Source organism: Eleutherodactylus coqui, chromosome 13, assembly GCF_035609145.1.
Source record: "Eleutherodactylus coqui strain aEleCoq1 chromosome 13, aEleCoq1.hap1, whole genome shotgun sequence".
In the NCBI taxonomy this organism is placed as follows: domain Eukaryota; kingdom Metazoa; phylum Chordata; class Amphibia; order Anura; family Eleutherodactylidae; genus Eleutherodactylus; species Eleutherodactylus coqui.
In genome coordinates this window covers 105,361,442-105,381,249 of record NC_089849.1, presented here as the reverse complement: position 1 = coordinate 105,381,249, position 19,808 = coordinate 105,361,442, and the positions used below count along the sequence as shown (strand labels likewise).

The following is a 19,808-nucleotide window of genomic DNA, read 5'->3' as shown; positions in this document are numbered from 1 at the left end:
GCCTCTAGCTTGTATACCAGATGTGATACAGGTTGTCATGGAGGCTCTAGTACCCTGTTTTACCGCCTCTAGCTTGGATACAAGATGTGGAACGGGGGAATGGAGGCTCTAGCTTGGATACAGGATGTGATATGGTCAGGCATGGAGGCTCTAGTACCCTGTTGTACTGCGTCTAGCTTGGATACAAGATGTGATACAGGGGGCATGGAGGCTCTAGTACCCTGTTGTACTGCCTCTAGCTTGGATATGTGATACGGGTGGGCATGGAGGCTCTAGTATCCTGTTGTATCGCCTCTAGCTTGGATACATGATGTGATACAGGCAGGCATGGAGGCTGTTGTATCGCCTCTAGCTTGTATACAAGATGTGATACGGGCAGGCATGGAGGCTCTAGTACCCTGTTGCACCGCCTCTAGCTTGGATACAAGATGTGATACAGGCAGGCATGGAGGCTCTAGTACCCTGTTGTATCGCCTCTAGCTTGTATACAAGATATGATACAGGCAGGCATGGAGGCTCTAGTACCCTGTTGTACCGCCTCTAGCTTGGATACAATATGTGATATGGGGGGCATGGTGGCTCTAGTACCCTGTTGTACCACTTCTAGCTTGGATACAAAATGTAATACGGGCAGGCATGGAGGCTCTAATACCCTGTTGCACCGCCTCTAGCTTGGATACAAGATGTGATATAGGCCAGCATGGAGGCATATAGGTTCTGTATGGTATCCTGCAGCATATCACTCCACATTTGCTGTATCTGAGCCTCTAGATCGTGTACACTTGTAGGCTGTGGCTGTTGGTGTGTTTCAGATGGTCCCCTACATGTTGTATTGGTAATAAATCTGGTGACCGGGCAGCCACAGAAATGTGACAATGTTGTGGGGGCTTCCTGTGACCCCCTTGTGTGTGCGGCCGAGCATTATCCTTCTGGTAGCCGCCATGAGAGGAACACATGTGGCTAAGGGACTTCTCTGCAGCATTAATGACCCAATCAGTTGACAAGTGTTTTCTTTTGTTAATCTACTGATCTACTGGGGGAATATTTACATGGCCAGATGATCATTGGTGTTCAGTCATCAACCTATAGAAAAGGGCATTAAGCCTTTACTTTTCTCAAAGCCTGTAACACCTGATTAACCCTTCATTGGCCTCAAATGTCCAGTAGTTTAATTAATCTTTGTTTCCAGACATTTGATGGAAATTGCTGAATTTCCTGCGTTTGATAATGGCTGATGAATGACAAGTGGGTTTTGATTCTTTTTTTCGACACATCCTGATCCTCTACCCAAAACGCAGGTAACACACAGTAGGAATACCTTGACTGAAGGTGACATATTGGGTTGCTAAAAGGGTATTCCCCTCTCAGCTTTTCATAGCCGAGACAGGAAACCTTTGCCATGGCTACGGGCCACCGGGTCGGACCTTAAGAAAAGAGCCTGACACTTGGCGCGGTTTCTGTAAGTCTTATTGAAGCGAGTGCTGTGCTACATGGTTTCCGCAGCTCCGGTTCACTTCAACGAGAGCTATGGCTACAGCACTGGGCTCCTTCCAATATGTGGTTGGAACACCTCTGGTCCATGAAAAGCCGAGATGGGAATACCCCTTGGAAGAGGCAATCCGACAGACAGCCCCCTTACAGCAAGACCCAACGACACATTAAGAAACCGATGTGTCAGAAGAACAGATCCGTCAACAACAGGTTAGGGCCCCTTTTTCACGGGCCAATTGTCCATTAGGATTGTATAGATTGCCGCACTCCCACGGGAACCTGAACGATAACACCAGCCAACAGGGAAAATCTTCCCGACTTCAAAATAGGTATTTCTTAATAATTTCACCATGGAAAGGAAAATTACATTGAAAATTCTGAGTTACTGGAGCTCTCGGCTCTGAGATGTCGCCCAGCTAAGGTAAATATATGTCCCTTTATTCAGATCCACCAGGTTAGAGGAGTGAAGGCATTAAACAAAAATAACAGGTGAGTAACTAAAATGTCAATCAGATACCGTAATGCTTAAATCTTAGAACTGATTCGTACAGATTACAAAAAAATTAGTTGGTTTTTCCCGTAATTTCAGGTTAGAATCCAGGATGCCACGTAATTGTAAAAACTCTTGATAAGTTTTGTTCCGGGTGGTGAAGTGAAATTTTTTACCCGGAAACGTCAAATTACTCCAATCATAAAGCCTGCATATCGCTAATATTTCGGTATCCAGTTAGATCGGGACAAGCACTTTATGTGAGGTTAGTGCATCTATAAAACCAGAGTTAGGGCTTATTCAGTCGTCAATTGGGTTTTCACGCCCGGCCGATATACGCTGTCCCTCTCTGCAGGGGGAGGAGGCGGGCCAGGAACAGCGCACTGAGCTCCCGCCCCCTCTCTGCCCCTTGCCACTGTTTGCAATGGGAGGGCCGGGACAGGTGCGGAGCTAAGTCCTGCCCCTTCCCATTGCAAACAGTGGCGAGGGGCGGAGAGGGGGCGGGAGCTTAGTGCATTGCTCCCGGACCGCCTCCTCCCTTGCAGTGAGGGACAGCGTAAATCAGCCGGGCGTGAAAACCCAACCGATATACGCATGTCTGAATAAGCCCTTAGGCCGGCTAAACATCATATAATGTGAGTGATACTCGCTCCTGTGTAACAGCACTGGAGCGAGCATCACTGGGACGAGCTGCCAAGAGTTGTTTGCCCAACAGCCCGTCCCGCATAAATGTGCCATTACTGTTACCCTAGTAGAGTCCTGGTACACCAAAAAAGTCCTAAAGATCTGATCTCTTTTCACAAAGCTCATTTTGAGGTCTATCTGCCCCTGGATAGCCTGTAGGTTAGTGATACATGGAGGGAAGCATCGCTTGGTGACCATTGGTGTGACAGCTAGAGTGGCAGCCACCCAGCTTTCCCAGGATCAGATATGCCTTTTACAGCTTTCTTAGCGGAGGTCTGTACAACAAATAAGAGAGCGGGCGGCAGGCGGTATGGTACACAAGGTGGAGTTTAATGAGATCCACAAAAAAAGGTCAGTGATGAAAAACTGAAGGTTCATCCAATAGTCACCCCAGTATAATAACCGTGAGCTGCTAGCAGGGGGTAGGAGTGACCCAAGTGGTTGGTAGAGTCGCAAGTGGTTGGTAGAGTCGCAAGTAGTGGTTAGGGCATGAGATGAGCAGGACCTTCACCCTTATAACTGTGTGGCATCGCAGAAAACAGTGCAAGGATATTAAAATGGAGGAGAGCTTTATTCAATAGGTCATGTCGCAGATCACATGGTAAAATAATCAGGGATGGGGGGGGATGAAAGAAAATATATAGAAACCCACAATGTAGAATCCTCAGCTGCGACGGCGGTCAGGTCAACTGCATCTTTGCAAAGATACACGAGAGACCATCTAAAGGTTCAGTAGCGGAGATCGTAGACCGCATGCTTTTTTTAAAAAAAACAGCACAGATCGTCTCTTTACAGTCACATAAGTACTAGGCTCCTCGGGGGGGGGGGGGGGGGGCCTAGAGGAGCGGAGACTAGGCAGGTTAGAGGCTAAGTAGGAAGTCAGCTGGACATCGAGTTATGTACATTATATACAGGGAAAGCACAGAATACTTGCTGTCTCCCATGTCTGATCTATATCGGAGATGGTTTTGAGTTCTCTATGCCAATCGGTGCGCGGTTGTCGGATGTCTCGAGCTTTTACATTTGGCACTGTGTGTCCGTACTGAAACCTCCTCATTAGCTGCAACGTCTAAGGATTAAGCGGAGGTGACGCTGGACAGTAACGAGTCCCACCCCACACGGTCACAGAGCCAGTCTTGGGGAATCTCTGGTACGTAATACTGAGAACAGTCTATAAAATCCATACATGTGATGAATAAATAATTTGAGGCGGGTAATGGGTGTTACTTAATGTCCATGGGCGGGCAATGGCATCTTCTGGATCATCGCTGCTTCAGCAGGGCTTTGTACATGGCAAATCCCAGGACTGCGAAGATAGTGGCACCAAAACTGGCGCGGAGCCAGAACGTTGAGCCTTTCAGCTCAGCCTGCGACATGTGCCTGTAACACAGAAGACCACCTATTAGTGAGGACCTCCACAAGCTCAGCACCACTAGCAACACTCTGTAAGAAGTTATTAAGATTCATTATCTACATCATCAGTATATAACCAAAACATTAATTACTGTGTCTAAAATCACCACGGGGGCCATTCTGCATTAGTCACTGGCGACATCACGGGGGCGCGCTGTATTAGTGACTGGCGACATCACGGGGGCGCGCTGTATTAGTGACTGGCGACATCACGGGGGCGCGCTGTATTAGTGACTGGCGACAACACGGGGGCGCGCTATATTCGTGACTGGCGACATCACGGGGGCGCGCTATATTAGTCACTGGCGACATCACGGGGGCGCGCTGTATTAGTGACTAGCGACATCACGGGGGCGCGCTGTATTAGTGACTAGCGACATCACGGGGGCGCGCTGTATTAGTGACTAGCGACATCACGGGGGCGCGCTGTATTAGTGACTAGCGACATCACGGGGGCGCGCTGTATTAGTGACTAGCGACATCACGGGGGCGCGCTGTATTAGTGACTAGCGACATCACGGGGGCGCGCTGTATTAGTGACTAGCGACATCACGGGGGCGCGCTGTATTAGTGACTGGCGACATCACGGGGGCGCGCTCTATTAGTGACTGGCGACATCACGGGGGCGCGCTGTATTAGTGACTGGCGACAACACGGGGGCGCGCTGTATTAGTGACTGGCGACATCACGGGGGCGCGCTGTATTAGTGACTGGCGACATCACGGGGGCGCGCTGTATTAGTGACTGGCGACATCACGGGGGCGCGCTGTATTAGTGACTGGCGACATCACGGGGGCGCGCTGTATTAGTGACTGGCGACATCACGGAGGCGCGCTGTATTAGTGACTGGCGACATCACGGGGGCGCGCTCTATTAGTGACTGGCGACATCACGGGGGCGCGCTCTATTAGTGACTGGCGACATCACGGGGGCGCGCTCTATTAGTGACTGGCGACATCACGGGGGCGCGCTCTATTAGTGACTGGCGACATCACGGGGGCGCGCTCTATTAGTGACTGGCGACATCACGGGGGCGCGCTCTATTAGTGACTGGCGACATCACGGGGGCGCGCTCTATTAGTGACTGGCGACATCACGGGGGCGCGCTCTATTAGTGACTGGCGACATCACGGGGGCGCGCTCTATTAGTGACTGGCGACATCACGGGGGCGCGCTCTATTAGTGACTGGCGACATCACGGGGGCGCGCTCTATTAGTGACTGGCGACATCACGGGGGCGCGCTCTATTAGTGACTGGCGACATCACGGGGGCGCGCTCTATTAGTGACTGGCGACATCACGGGGGCGCGCTCTATTAGTGACTGGCGACATCACGGGGGCGCGCTCTATTAGTGACTGGCGACATCACGGGGGCGCGCTCTATTAGTGACTGGCGACATCACGGGGGGGCGCTGTATTAGTGACTGGCGACATCACGGGGGCGCGCTGTATTAGTGACTGGCGACATCACGGGGGCGCGCTATATTAGTCACTGGCGACATCACGGGGGCGCGTTATATTAGTCACTGGCGACATCACGGGGGCGCGCTATATTAGTCACTGGCGACATCACGGGGGCGCGCTATATTAGTCACTGGCGACATCAGGGGGGCGCACTATATTAGTCACTGGCGACATCACGGGGGCGCGCTATATTAGTCACTGGCGACATCACGGGGGCCCGCTATATTAGTCACTGGCGACACCACGGGGGAGCGCTATATTAGTCACTGGCGACACCACGGGGGAGCGCTATATTAGTCACTGGCGACATCACATCGGCGCGCTATAGTAGTCACTGGCGACATCACATCGGCGCGCTATAGTAGACACTGGCGACATCACAGCGGCGCGCTATATTAGTCACTGGCGACATCACAGCGGCGAGCTATATTAGTCACTGGCGACATCACAGTGGAGCGCTATATTAGTCGCTGGCGACATCACATGGGTGCTATTCTCTCCTAATTCTTATATATCTTAGTAGTTTTTGCTTGTGGGGGCCACTCAGCCTTACGATGACAGCGCTGCTGTGCACACAACGCTAATTGGCCAGATTCACACAAGCGTGAGCATATTTGTGCGTTTTTGCAGAATGCGCGTTGCGGATATTTTTCTATATGTTGTGCGCTCACAGAAGAGCACGTATCGATGCTCTCAGTCATTGGAATGGCCAATAGCTTCACTAGTTCAAACCGTTCTTCACTGCGCAAAAGTGCAGGAAAGTAGAGCATGCTGCGTATTTTTTGCGTAACACATGAACGAACCCACTGAAATTAATGGATTCTATATTCTGTATTGCACGCGCAAACACGATTGTGTGAATCCAGCTTTTCCATGGTTCGTTAGCCACCTCTGCACTCACAGTCCGTGGGGATTAGAGGGTTAATGTGTGCCCAGGACACAGCCCCCAGAGGGCACACCCCCCTCATACCTGGCTGCTTGTACAGCAGATGATTCCATGAAGCTGAAATACCCTGTGTGGGGGGCACTTGGTGGCTCAGGTTGCTCTCCGCATCCGTCATCAGCAGCTCTCAACCCTATGCACACGGTCATCCGGGTGACCTGGGCAGCCCAACAATACCCTGCACTCACATGCTGGAAGGAGAATGGTCACTGGTGGCCAGCGCAGGGGGAGGAGCAATCTAATATTAGTGGCCAGCGCAGGGGAGGAGCTGTCTAATATTAGTGGCCAGCGCAGGGGGAGGAGCTTATCACACATGACTGGTGGCCAAGCAGCGCTCATATACACTCCAGAAGGGTGAATGATCAGGCAAGAAGTGCAACAAACATTAATAGTCAGTAGGACACAGCGTGCAGTTTAGGCCTCGTTCAGATGGCCGCTTTGCAAAAATCTCGCCAGCAACTCACATTGGACAACACAGACACCGGGCCACGGGCCGGCCGATCCCCACGGGCCGCGTGCATTACACGGGCTATTCTCATCCATGAAAAAGGACCAGAACAGGACATGCAGCAATTTCTTTCCCCCAGACAATCAGTCTGTATAAACCTCGCCCGTGTGAACAGCGTCAGACTAGAACCCAGCGGTGGCGAGCAGACCAATCATAATGCCTTACAGAGGCACGAAATAAAGGGACAGAACTGCAAGATTTAAGCTCAGGACAGAATGCTACACCGGTAAAAGTGCTATATACAGATCAGTCATTGGGACACCCAGTACTCTCACTATGACTGAAGGACAAGACAGCAGAATAGTGAGTGCAGCTCCGGATGCTTGAAAATACAACACGATATAACAGTAGAACAGAGTATCACACATGAAGTAACTGCAGTATAACGTGAGCACAGCTTTGGATGTGACATGCGAGTATAATGTGAGCACAGCTTTGGATGTGACTGGAGCTGCTCAGGATCAGTATATATACAGATGTGCATTGGGATCTATGATGTTCCGAGCTCAGATCGGCCGTCACCCGGAGCGCAGAAATGTGGCCATAATATGCTCATTTGAGCAACTGTCCGCCTTACACAGACCAGCACATCAATTGTGAATGTATGGATGATACCGACAGCTATGAAAACAGTATCTGTGGTCCAAACCTCAGGGTGGTGTCAGTCCCCCACCCTCACAGAAGATGCCCAGAAGCACTGCCCCTACTGGAAAGAGGAGGGACCGCTCAGCATACAGGGGTGCGACAGAGGTGGCTGCCTGAGCACTAACAAGTATGCATCTGTAGGGCCTCACGTGGTCCAACAGACACTACCCTGACCGGATGCAATGCACCATCCTGAGAGTGGCACTGCAGCTCAGTTGACTGCTGCTGCAGCCCCAAGTCATTCCATAAGTAGGCGGTGAGGAGCATGCGGGAGTAGAGGGTACGGATGGTTGGGGGGGGCAGAGTGTCACTTGTCTTCACTTATGTAGGCAGTTATTATGATGTATAGCAGTGCGAGGTGACGGTATGATCATACGGTCGCCCTTCACTTGACATGCCCACCGCTCTATGGGGAATAGTGGTTTTAAAGAGCCTGTCGCCTACTGTTAGCGCTATAGACTGAGATTATGGGCTGAAAGTAAGTGACCTGCTGAGTCCAGCGATGTAAGGCCCAACGTCCATAGGCGGATTTGATTTGCGGAACCCGCAGGGGTCACCCGCTAGAGGATCCGCAATTCAAAAGTGCCCATAGGGAAGCATTGGTATCCACAACTGAATTTAAAGGGGTTGTCCCGCGCCGAAACGGGTTTTTTTTTTTCCAATAGCCCCCCCCGTTTGGCGCGAGACAAACCCGATGCAGGGGTTAAAAAAAAAAAAACGGGTAGTGCTTACCTGAATGCCCGCGCTCCGGTGACTTCTTACTTACCTTGTGAAGATGGCCGCCGGGATCTTCACCCTCGGTGGACCGCAGGTCTTCTGTGCGGTCCATTGCCGATTCTAGCCTCCTGATTGGCTGGAATTGGCACGTGACGGGGCGGAGCTACGAGGAGCCGCTCTCCAGCACGAGGGGCCCCATTCAGAAAAGAAGACGACCGGACTGCGCAAGCGCGTCTAATCGGGCGATTAGACGCTGAAAATTAGACGGCACCATGGAGACGGGGACGCTAGCAACGGAACAGGTAAGTGAATAACTTCTGTATGGCTCATAATTAATGCACAATGTACATTACAAAGTGCATTAATATGGCCATACAGAAGTGTATAGACCCACTTGCTGCCGCGGGACAACCCCTTTAAGCACACAGATTTGATTTGCCGATTGTTTGGTGCAGAAAACAAATCGCAGCACGCTCCGTGTCAGTGCGGATTCCGTGCGGACGAGCTCAATAGAAGTCAATGAGTTGCGGACGATCTGCAGTGCATCCGCAAATACAGTGCGGATGCACTGCGGATTTGAAGGTTAAAATCAGTTGGAGGGGTGGGGACACTTTTTACTTCAATATCACTGGATCCAGACTGTTACCATCTAACATTCAATCATTGCTCCAAGATGCCCCAAAAACGTGACAAGAGCACAGACACCAGGGGGCGATGACAGTGTTCACCATCATCACCCTCAGCCCTCACAAGCAAAGACTGTGACACTCCAAGCCCCCACTAGGTTAAGGATCTGGACCCCCTGTCAGTATTTGGAGCAGTGACATCAGACAAGGTGCAGCGATGACTCCATTAGTTGGTCACGTGACTTATTCTTCAGCCAATTAAAAGAATACAACCGTGACTATAGATCACAGCAGCATCCCGTCTATCACCACTCGCTATACTGATACAGGACTAGGAATACGAAGATCAATGAAGCACTAATGGGGAGACATGATGCAAAAGAGCGAGCGTGACAGCGGTCCACAGAAACTGAAGCGAACACCTGTAGGGGAGAGAAGAGATGATGGAGAGAAACAGGTGGGTCATGAAGCCACATCTAGATCCCATTAGACAGGTCAGATAGCAAACCAGTCACGGTCTACATACATGCATTACTTGTCCTTTATTATACCCCAGAGCTGCACTCCATATTCTGCTGCTGGAGTCACTGTGTAGATACATTACTTATCCTGTACTGATCCTGAGTTACATCCAGTATTATACTCCAGAGCTGCACTCACTGTTCTGCTGGTGGAGTCACTGTGTACATACATTACTTATCCTGTACTGATCCTGAGTTACATCCTGTATTATACTCCAGAGCTGCGCTCACTATTCTGCTGGTGGAGTCACTGTGTACATACATTACTTATCCTGTACTGATCCTGAGTTACATCCTGTATTATACTGCAGAGCTGCACTCACTATTCTGCTGGTTATTAGAAACAGTCAACAAGCAGGACATGCTGGGAGATTTCAGCTTGGAAGCTACAAAATAGTGAGTGCAGCTCTAAACCATAATCCAGGCTGTAAGATTAGTGCCCTTATTGACACCTACAATATCCAAGTATCCCCAAATAATCCCAGCGATAATAAATAATAGCAAACAGCTGCAAGAACCCCGATATACAGAAGAGAAATATACTTTATTATACACACAGTCAAACATATTTAAAAAAAACGATAAAACCAAATTCCGGTTGCAGATGAGGTGCGTGTATACAGTCAGACCATACTGTGTGGTAGGCAGCGAGTATACACGTGTATACAGGGAACCAGCCGATAGAGAAATGTATGCACACACCGATCAGCCGGCCGGGAGCTCATTAAAACTAGCGCAATTTCACTGGCATCGATAAAAGTACATCGATTTTCACCGACCCGCTCACATTGTGTATAACACGCACGTAAAAACCCAACGCAGGAGGCTCTACTTTACCACGTATTACACACGTAGGGTCTAATTGTTCCCTATAGGTCGTATATTAAACGCTGTACGTGCGCAATACATTGTTGTGCAGTGTTTAATACATAACCCCTTAAGGAGACAGAGTGGGGAATCGAAAGAAACAAGTCACACCGCTCATGACCGCGTGCGTGAGATGCAGTCATGCACAAATCTTTTGTATACACGGATATAAGACCGGTTTCACATTTGCGCAGGATCTCCTTTCGGAGGTTCCGTCGCAGAGTTGGCACAAAATATCAGAAGAAATAGCGCTGCATGCAACACTTTCTCTTCCATCCAAAAGGCAGGCAGCCGCGTGGACCTCCTTATAGTCAATGGGGTCCGTCGGGCGCTGTTCGGTTCTGTCCACAGATGGAACGCGAGGATTCGTCTTTCCTGGTTCCTAAATGGAGCAGGAAAGCGGAATCCCCAGCGCAGATGTTAAGCCACCCTTATGCCGCTTTCACGCAGCACGTCCTATCTTCGGGCATTCCCTCACAACACCCATTGTTTTCAACGGGGCTGGCAAAGCATGGCATGGTGTGCTGGGTGCACGTGGTGCCATGCAAAGTCTCCCACAATGGGAAACACTCCGTGATCGTCCGCCATGGCAGGGGATCGCTACTTCTCCAAACACAAATGCCTGGCATCCGCAGGCACATCGCACGTTGGCGAGCACGATATTGGGATAAATTTCATGGCCGGATACCGCCCTCGCCCGTGTGAAATGAGCCTTCCTGTGCCTGTATGTGTATTTAACCCTACAATGCACTTTGTAATATACATCGTGCATTAAATATTGGCCATACAGAAGTTATACACTTACCCCCTCCGGTGTTGGCGTCCCCGTCTCCATGGCGCCGACCGAAGCCTTCTTCTCCCTCGATTAGACGCGCATGCGCAGAAGACCTGTACGGCGCAAGCACGCCGGAGCGGCCCCATTCAACAGAAGAGCAGACTGCGCAAGCGCGTCTAATCGAGAGAGAAGAAGGCTTCGGTCGGCGCCATGGAGACGGGGACGCCAACACCGGAGGGGGTAAGTATATAACTTCTGTATGGCCAAAGTACATTAATATGGCACATACAGAAGTGCTTAACACCACTTGCTTTCACGGGACAACCCCTTTAACCTACCGCCATGGTCATGCTATCCAAACCCAGGCCAGGTAGATACATTTTGGGCACGTATGTCCTATTCTAAAATACTGCAGCGTGTCAGAACAAACATACTTTGAAGATCCCCTCCGACCAGAGCCTGGAGTCACAGGGGCCACAACAGCCTTGCCCACCTGTACCACCTTGCATTGCAGCTGTTCACCTATACAGAGAGCCGTCCCTCCAGGCGATGCGAACAGGAAGAGGCTGGCGCTGCCCGCGTGACTCCAAGTGCTGTTTGGAATAGATCTTCAAAGTGCATCTATTCTGATATTCTGCAGCGTTTCAGACTCAGACATAGAAGACATACAGCTTTCTCTATGGGGAGAGAAAGCCGCAGCGGAATGCAGACGGCGAAACCGCTCAAAAACACGCACGTTTTGAAGCTGCGCTTTTCCAGTGGAATTCTCATGTTTTTTCGATGCGGTGATTCCGTGAGAACTCCGTCCGATGTGACCTTACTTCACTCGCCCCTCTCAGAATGCTGCCCGCAGGTGTATGTTAGAAGGGGCTGTCAGCCAAGCAGGCGATGGTCCAACAGCTGTCTAACCGGTACGATGAATTTATCACTGCCCTGTTAAGGGAATAAGCACAGCGAGCCAAGGGAGACTTACCACCCATGTGCAGACTATCAGCCTGTACTCTTCCTTCCTTCTGCATGTATGGGGCAATAGCATAGCGGAGGGGAACACTGGTCATCCCCGATCTACTCATTTCCGAATTGCTGTGCGTGTGAATGCCAAAAACTCTGAAGGCCTCTCTAGCCACACACATGCAGTATCAGTTTTTCACTGCTGGTGGCAGCAGCCAAGTTTACAGTTGCTCCCCAGAGCCAACTAAGAGTGGATAAAGTGGAGCCGATCATGAGGTCAGGGTGGGAGAGCAGACATAAGCAGTTGGGCAGACCACATTGACTGTATGCAGTACTATAGACAGACCGCACATTATTAACCTACACCTATGGTTAGAACAGTGCTCTGATCCGGTATCACAGCACCCGACTGATACATTTAAAGAGATAGTGCCATCTTCTGTAAGTCTTACCACTGAATATTGAAAAGTTTTGCTACATTCAGCAAATGAGATCAATTTTTTACATGCAGAGGCTGAAAAGCCCCCCTGACCCAATATGACTCTCAGCTGAGAGTTTGCTACAATGCACCAGTATAAGGTTACCACAGCAGCTCCACAAATTTCCCGTACTGATTATATGGCATCAGTCTGGGGTCTGGCAACTACTCCGTGTGAGAAGGATTCGGTCAGGATGGATTATCAGCCTTTGGATGTAAACAATAATTGTTCCCATTCACTGACAGCAAGTAGAGATATTTCAAAATTAAACATTAGAAAGCTAAAGAACAAACGGAAGAGGATCATTTAGGAGGAGCCTCCTAAGGAGTGGTCTACCCTCTAGACTACATTAGATTACAGGAATTGAACTGTAGGAGAAGATCGCTAAATTACAGATTAGTGGGTTAACTAGCGCTCCTCTAATTCTGCCAGCAGTGTACACATATATTTACATATGGCGTACAGTAAATGTATAGATGCGGCTCACTACAGCTGTATTTGAGATGAGGCACTATATGATGCATATGTGGTGTGCAGTATACAAGAGGCACACTATATATGTATATATGATACAGGTGTGTATATGTGGTGTGCAGTATAGAAGAGGCACTATATATAGTGTGCAGTATAGATGCGAGTATATCATGCACAGTATAGATGTGTCTACGTGGTGCACAGCGGGACAGGATTAGTAGATTAGGGCACTGGGGGAATAAGATGAAGGACCTGTTGACAATGGACGTGAAGAGTTTGTTCTTTACAGCCTGGAGGAGGTCAGAGTGCAGCAGGTTCTGACACAGACAGTATGTACACCTGTTGCAGGTACAGAGGCAGCGTAGCCGGGCGTGACTGCGGAGACATACAGAAGACATAGGGTCAGAGTCTACACAGTGCTCATCATCATCATCATACTATTATACTCCACACCCCAGGCGATCCTCATTGTAGCGTCACCCTGCCCACACCCCCAAGACTAGGTGTTACCCAGAAGACCACCAGGGGGAGACACGTGCTGGAGAAGGCCAGGAACAGGACACAGCAGACCGACATGGGGAAGGTAGCAGGGTATGGTGGAGCTCCCAGTCTGCGCAGGACTCTCCAGTCTCATGTACACCGATGAACATGTCTTACACTGTCTAATAGACTGTGTTTCACCTGCTCACCATTTTCAAGATCTTTGCTTGCAGTCGGTGAATTGAAACATTAACTTACTTACATCCAGAGGCTGAAAATCTGTCCTGATCTAGTATTGCTTACACATCTGAGGGTTTGCTACAATGCATCAGTGGTGCCTAAACGTATGTCCCATTTAGACGGGACGATGGCACGATCGCTGGCATCACTACTAAGGTGGTTGCAGAGCATTTAGACAGAGAACACCACAGGATTGCGGGCTTCTTGCTCAGCGCTTCACCTTCTATGCGGGGAGAGTTTACACTCAGCAGGAAACCCGCAGCGTGCTTTATGCTGGCTGGAATTCAGCGATAATAGTGAATGAATAGTAAACGATTTTTGTGCATTTACACAAGACGATTACCGTTGAGTGATAATCGGCCCGTGAAAAAGGCCCGTTAGTCCTTACATAGTAACATAGTATGTAAGGCTGAATGAAGACATTGTCCATCTAGTCCAGCCTGTCTATCCTCCTTTGTTGATCCAGAGGAAGGCAAAAAAACCCAAGGCCAGAAGCCAATTAGCCCTTTTGGGGAAAAAATTCCTTCCCAACTCCCTAATGGCAATCAGACTGTTCCCTGGATCAACCCCTAATAGTTCCTACCTGCCTGTATACCCGGATTGACAATTAACCTAAGATTTATATCCTATAATGTCCTTCCTCTCCAGAAAGACATCAAGTCCCCTTTTAAACCCCTCTATGGATTTTGCCATCACCACTTCCTCAGGCAGAGAGTTCCACAGTCTAACTGCTCTTACAGTAAAGAATCCCCTTCTATGTTGGTGATGAAACCTACTTTCCTCTAATTGTAGCGGATGCCCTCTTGTTACCGACGCGGTCCTGGGTGTAAACAGATCTTGGGAGAGATCCTTGTATTGTCCCCTCATGTATTTATACCTAGTTATTTGATCACCCCTTAGCCGTCTTTTTTCTAGGGTAAATAGTCCCAATTTTGATAGCCTCTCTGGGTATTCCAGTCCCGTCATTCCATGTATTAGTTTAGTTGCCCTTCTTTGAACCCCCTCAAGCACTGTGACATCTTTCCTGAGCACCGGTGACCAGAACTGTACACAGTATTCCATGTGAGGCCTGACAAGTGCCTTATATAATGGAAGGATAATGTTCTCATCCTTCGCCCCTATACTTTTTTTAATGCATCCCAAAACTTTATTTGCTTTTGCAGCAGCTGACTGGCATTGGTTACTCCAGTTCAGTCTACAATCCACTAGTACCCCCAGATCCTTTTCCATATCACTTTTCCCTAGTGGTACCCCATTAAGTGAGTATTTGTGACATCCGTTCCTCCTGCCCATGTACATAGTCTTACATTTTTCAACATTGAACACTTCATTTGCCATTTTCCTGCCCAAGCCCCCATCTTATCCAGGTCCGTTTGTAGCCGCACATTGTCCTCCGTTGCATTAATTATATTGTATAATTTTGTGTCATCTGCAAATATTGATATTTTGCTGTGCAGCCCCTCTATCAGGTCATTGATAAATATGTTGAACAGAGTGGGGCCTAATACTGAACCCTGTGGCACCCCGCTAGCGACTGTGGTCCAAGCAGAGTGCAAACCATTTATTACCACCCTCTGCTTTCTATCATTGAGCCAATTTTTTACCCACTTACACACGTTTTCGCCCAGTCTGAGCTTGAGATCCTTCACAGCGCACGGTCACAACCTCAGAATTGACTGAGGCTGTTTGTACATTATATGTGATAAAGAAGAGAAGTGGAGGGATGTGCTGACATGTCGGTGCTCTGCGGCGGGTCCGGATTAGGCGAGGTGGCATTTTTTTTTGCAAATCCCATCTCAATTTTGTTTTTGCAAAAGACGTGGAGTACAAAGGGAGACCGGATCTGGTGCTCCGGCTGTCAGAATACTACGACCCCCAGCAGGTCCTGACGTCAGCCTGTGCAGCTCACAGAGGATTATCTAGAACAGATAGGTTTTCAGCCTCTGGATGCAACAAAAGACATTCCATTTACTGACAGCAAGCCGAGATCATGAGAATGATGAGACATTAAAACAGGAAGCGTTTTACTACAAAATCAAGCTTAATTTATAGAAGACTGGAGCAGCCCTTTAAGAGCCATACAATCCTACAGACCCCCCTGTAGTGAATATTCCCACTACTAGATTTTGGAGCAGCGTACATTGATACAAAGATCTGCGGGGTGTAAACCGGGTGCACAGACTAGGGGTCCGCCAGGTCAGGGCAGCGTGCATAGACACAGGGGTGGGGTGGTTCGCCAAGTTAGGGCAGCGTGCACAGACACAGGGGTGGGGGGGCTATCGGGTTAGGACAGCGGGCACAGACACGAGGTCCGCTGGGTTAGGACAGCGTGCCAGACACGAGGTCCGCTGGGTTAGGGCAGCGTGCACAGACACGGGGTCCGCTGGGTTAGGGCAGCGTGCACAGACACGGGGTCTGCAGTGTAATCACATTGAGACGTAGTAGTTAATCCAGGACCAGCAAATAAAAGCAATCCTTTAATTCTTCAGATTAAAATGGCAGACCTCAAGAAACATTTTGTGTCAATGTGAATCTTACTCTGCAGGGAGCGATTAAATACAGCATGCATGGATACCGGGTCTGCAAGGTGATAATAAAGTGCAGCAGATCACTAACAAGCCAACACCGGTGCCCGGGGGACGCCAGACATAGTACAGCCGGCTCTGGGAACTTACTATGGTCCAGTGGGGGGGCAGCAGAAATGTGGAAAGGATCACAAATCCACAGGAGACACAACCTCCCCCTTAAGGGTTGTTGCTATAATCTTCTTAAGAGAAAGCATAATCCCCCCCATTGCCCATAACAGCCGACATTAAATCCTCCCATAAAACGTGTCACTGTCCCCCTTAAGGAGCACAATAACCTCTCCAACCCTCTTCAAGATTAGAGAGATTCCCACTATTTCAGTATCTCCCGGCAGTGCTGCAGATTTAGGTCCCGTCTGGTGGCTGCAGTTCATGTATCTATCCTCTAGAGGGGGCAGAGTGTGAGGATATCCCAACTGGGAGTGCAGCGCCCCTATCTGTCCTGTAGAGAAGGCAGCGTGCGCAGGCAGACACCAATGTCAGGAACATTCCTCCATTTGTGCAAGGGTTAAACCCTGCAGGCTGCGGCAGAATATATAAGGAGCCAACAAGTCCTTTCATCGTAGATTCCAGTGTGCTCCATCTATGATGTACAAGTAGACGACGCACCGGCGCTGCATTAGCGGGACTATCACAGTTGGTGAAATGGCACAAGATCTTAAGGTCGCTCTCAAACAGCCCGCTTTTTACGGCTGCTTGTGAAAAGCCGCGCTGATTGTGGTACAACGCCTCTGTTAATTCCATTGGGGCTTCGCAGATCTGCGCTTGCTCCGTTTTCGCGCATTTAAGGCGCTTTTTAACACAACTCATCACCCATTACAATGATGGGGTGTTCAAAACCGCTGCTAAAAAAAAAACAAAACGCAGTAAAATGAGGCGATTCCAAACGCGGCGTTCTGTGAACGCATAGACCGTTTCAAGTCCTGAGACAATGCTCGGTGAATATCTCGGCAGCCGCACCCCACTAATCAGACATTGATGGCATCTCCTATGTTTATGAACCCCTTTAACTAACCTATGCAGTGTAAGAAGTTATAACAGCTGTACGCCACAACTGACTGCGGTGCCAGGTCACGCCAGATTCTCACGTATGGGGGTTTGGATTACTGCATGAAGATCAATTGTTGGAGAATTAGGAAAGGAAGCCAGTTCTATCTGAGGAGGAGGAAGGCTCCTCGGCTCATTAAGCTATCAGATGGATACCTGTAATCCTGGGGAGCACCTGTCACTTGCTCCTTACATCTTTCCCTCCGACCCCCAGCTGCACAATATAGCACCCCATACCTTATAACCATGGTGCGGAGAGCTGTGGCACATAACAGATTGGCACGAGGCAGGCATGCCAAGGTCACGTCATATAGGTACTCACGGATACATGGACATCGTGGTCAGCTTGAAGAAGATCTCCCGGCTGGGGGTATCGGCCGTGTTACAGGTGAAGGCTTGGGGCGGAGGCATCTTGTGCTTTTTGCAGAAATCAGCCGGAGAGACGCTCTCCTGCTTCACCTCATGGAGGTCAGATTTGGCTGCGACTATGAGGCAGGGGGTCCGGCTGTCCATGAAGTGTTGCTGTGGGGGAAGTGGAGAGGACAGTTTTAGGAAAAGCCAATGACAACCTTGAAAACACAAAAGCTGCAAATGAAGAAAGTAACATGGAAGAGATTAAAGGACATAAAATAATGGGATAGTCATCTGACCACGAAGAGATGCACGGGTGATACTGAGAGTCTCCAGGAATGTCCCCAGTACTACCAGAAGGCATCTCTTCCACTGCAGCGGACCCCAACCTGCCACCACTTACAAAGAGGCAGCTAAGGAGCAACAGGCGGCAGTTACCAGGTCATCCCTCACCCTGACAACAAGCTGCCCCATGAACACCTCATCACACAAGATCTGATCAAACCTTAAATATTCTTGCGCAGTACTCGAAGGACTTGGGGTCGGTGATGTCATAGACCAGGCAAACGACATCACACACCGTATCGGCTGGAGATAAACTCTCACACTCCGTGATGTGGTGCAGCTGGAAGACAAGAGTCAGATTCTGAGTGATGCATCCATGGAGTGGGCTGCGGTAACGTCAGCAGGGTCTTCAGTAACCTACCAGCAGATACTTCTCCTGGCCATACACATACACCGTGTTTATTGCATAGTAGGACTTGTGCTCTTCACGGATCTTCTGCTGGCGCTACGGGAAGGGGAGAGGAATTCCAGGTTACTCAATTTCTTTTTTTTTAGATTAAAAGTATTTATTAAACTTTTCCATTTTTTTAACATTTCTTTATAACATTTTTGTATACAACTGGTTTCCCCCCCTGAATTCTCCCAGGGTGGGTGGTTCTTCATCTAACCATCGCTGAGCTATTGTTTTTCTGGCTATGTACAATAATCTGGATACTGCCAGTTTTTCATGATCATCTAGCGCTAGGTCGTGTGTATATCCCAGAATGCACACATATGGTGTAAAGTCCATACGTATGCCGAATGCCTCATTTATTGCATCTCGTATTTCCACCCAATATCTATGTAATTTCGGACATCGCCATAGCATGTGGATTAGGTCCGCCGTGTGGGTTTTGCACCTTACACATATCGGAGAGGTTCTTATTCCTATGTTGTGTAAGAAGGCCGGGGTGCGGTACACTCTGTGAATTAGGAATATTTACGAGACTCTGTGTGACTCGCTCAGAGATAGCTTGGGTGTCATTTGTAGGATTTCCTCCCAGTGCGACTCCTCAATGGGTCCTATGTCTGCTTCCCATTTTGCTTTTCTTGGTATCGGATTGCGTGCGTTAACCGTGTCCTGTATGTGGGAGTATAATACAGATATTTTCCCCGCTGTGGTGGTGGCTTTTCCTATTATGTCCGCTACTATATTTGTTGTCACTGTTATTTCCTCAGAGTTTTTTTCTGCTTGTATAGCGTGTCTGAGCTGTAGATATTTGTAGAAGTCACTATTGGGGATGTCGTAGTTCTGTCTTAGCTGCTCGAGGGTTTTCAGCTCTCCCCCCTCCAGTATCTGGGCCATTCTCCTAACTCCCCTGTCTTTCCACCCTTGGAAACCTTGTAGTTTGCTGATTTCTGGTAGACATGGGTTATTCCATATGGGGGTATACTGTGTACAGCTTTTTATATCCAGCATGTTTCTGGTCTTCCCCCATACTTTATGTGTCAGTAATAGCGTGGGGGCGTTTTGACCGTTTTTTTTAAACGCTCCACGCTCCAGAGTTTCGAACAGGTGCGACCCGGTAAAAAGATTTTTAAGGATTCTGGAACTGGCGTCTTGTGTCTCCTCTGTCTCCCATCCTCTGAGGTGTTGCAGCTGGGAGGCCATGAAGTATGAGAACGGGTTGGGCAAGGCTAGTCCGCCCTTTTTCCTTTGTGTTGTATAGTAGTTCCAGTTTTATCCTAGGTGTCTTCCCTCCCCATATGAGCTGTCTAAACAGTCCCTTGGC

At 49.2% G+C, this 19,808-nt stretch overlaps 1 protein-coding gene across 2 annotated transcripts in view; it reads right to left on the bottom strand.

Moving 5' to 3' along the window:
- Positions 1–3,494: 3,494 nt before the first annotated feature.
- Positions 3,495–19,808, bottom strand: part of RHOT1 (ras homolog family member T1) — a 43,152-nt gene continuing 26,838 nt past the window's right edge. Inside the window, exons 16-20 of one of the 2 annotated variants that reach the window (XM_066585854.1) lie at positions 18,458–18,541; positions 18,257–18,376; positions 17,723–17,922; positions 13,301–13,423; positions 3,495–4,045 (exon numbers count right to left, since the gene is read on the bottom strand). In XM_066585854.1, coding sequence (XP_066441951.1) covers positions 3,928–4,045; positions 13,301–13,423; positions 17,723–17,922; positions 18,257–18,376; positions 18,458–18,541 — 645 coding nt within the window. In that variant the 3' untranslated portion in view covers positions 3,495–3,927. The remainder of the gene's footprint in view (positions 4,046–13,300; positions 13,424–17,722; positions 17,923–18,256; positions 18,377–18,457; positions 18,542–19,808) is intronic. The other variant, XM_066585855.1, reaches the window with a different exon arrangement.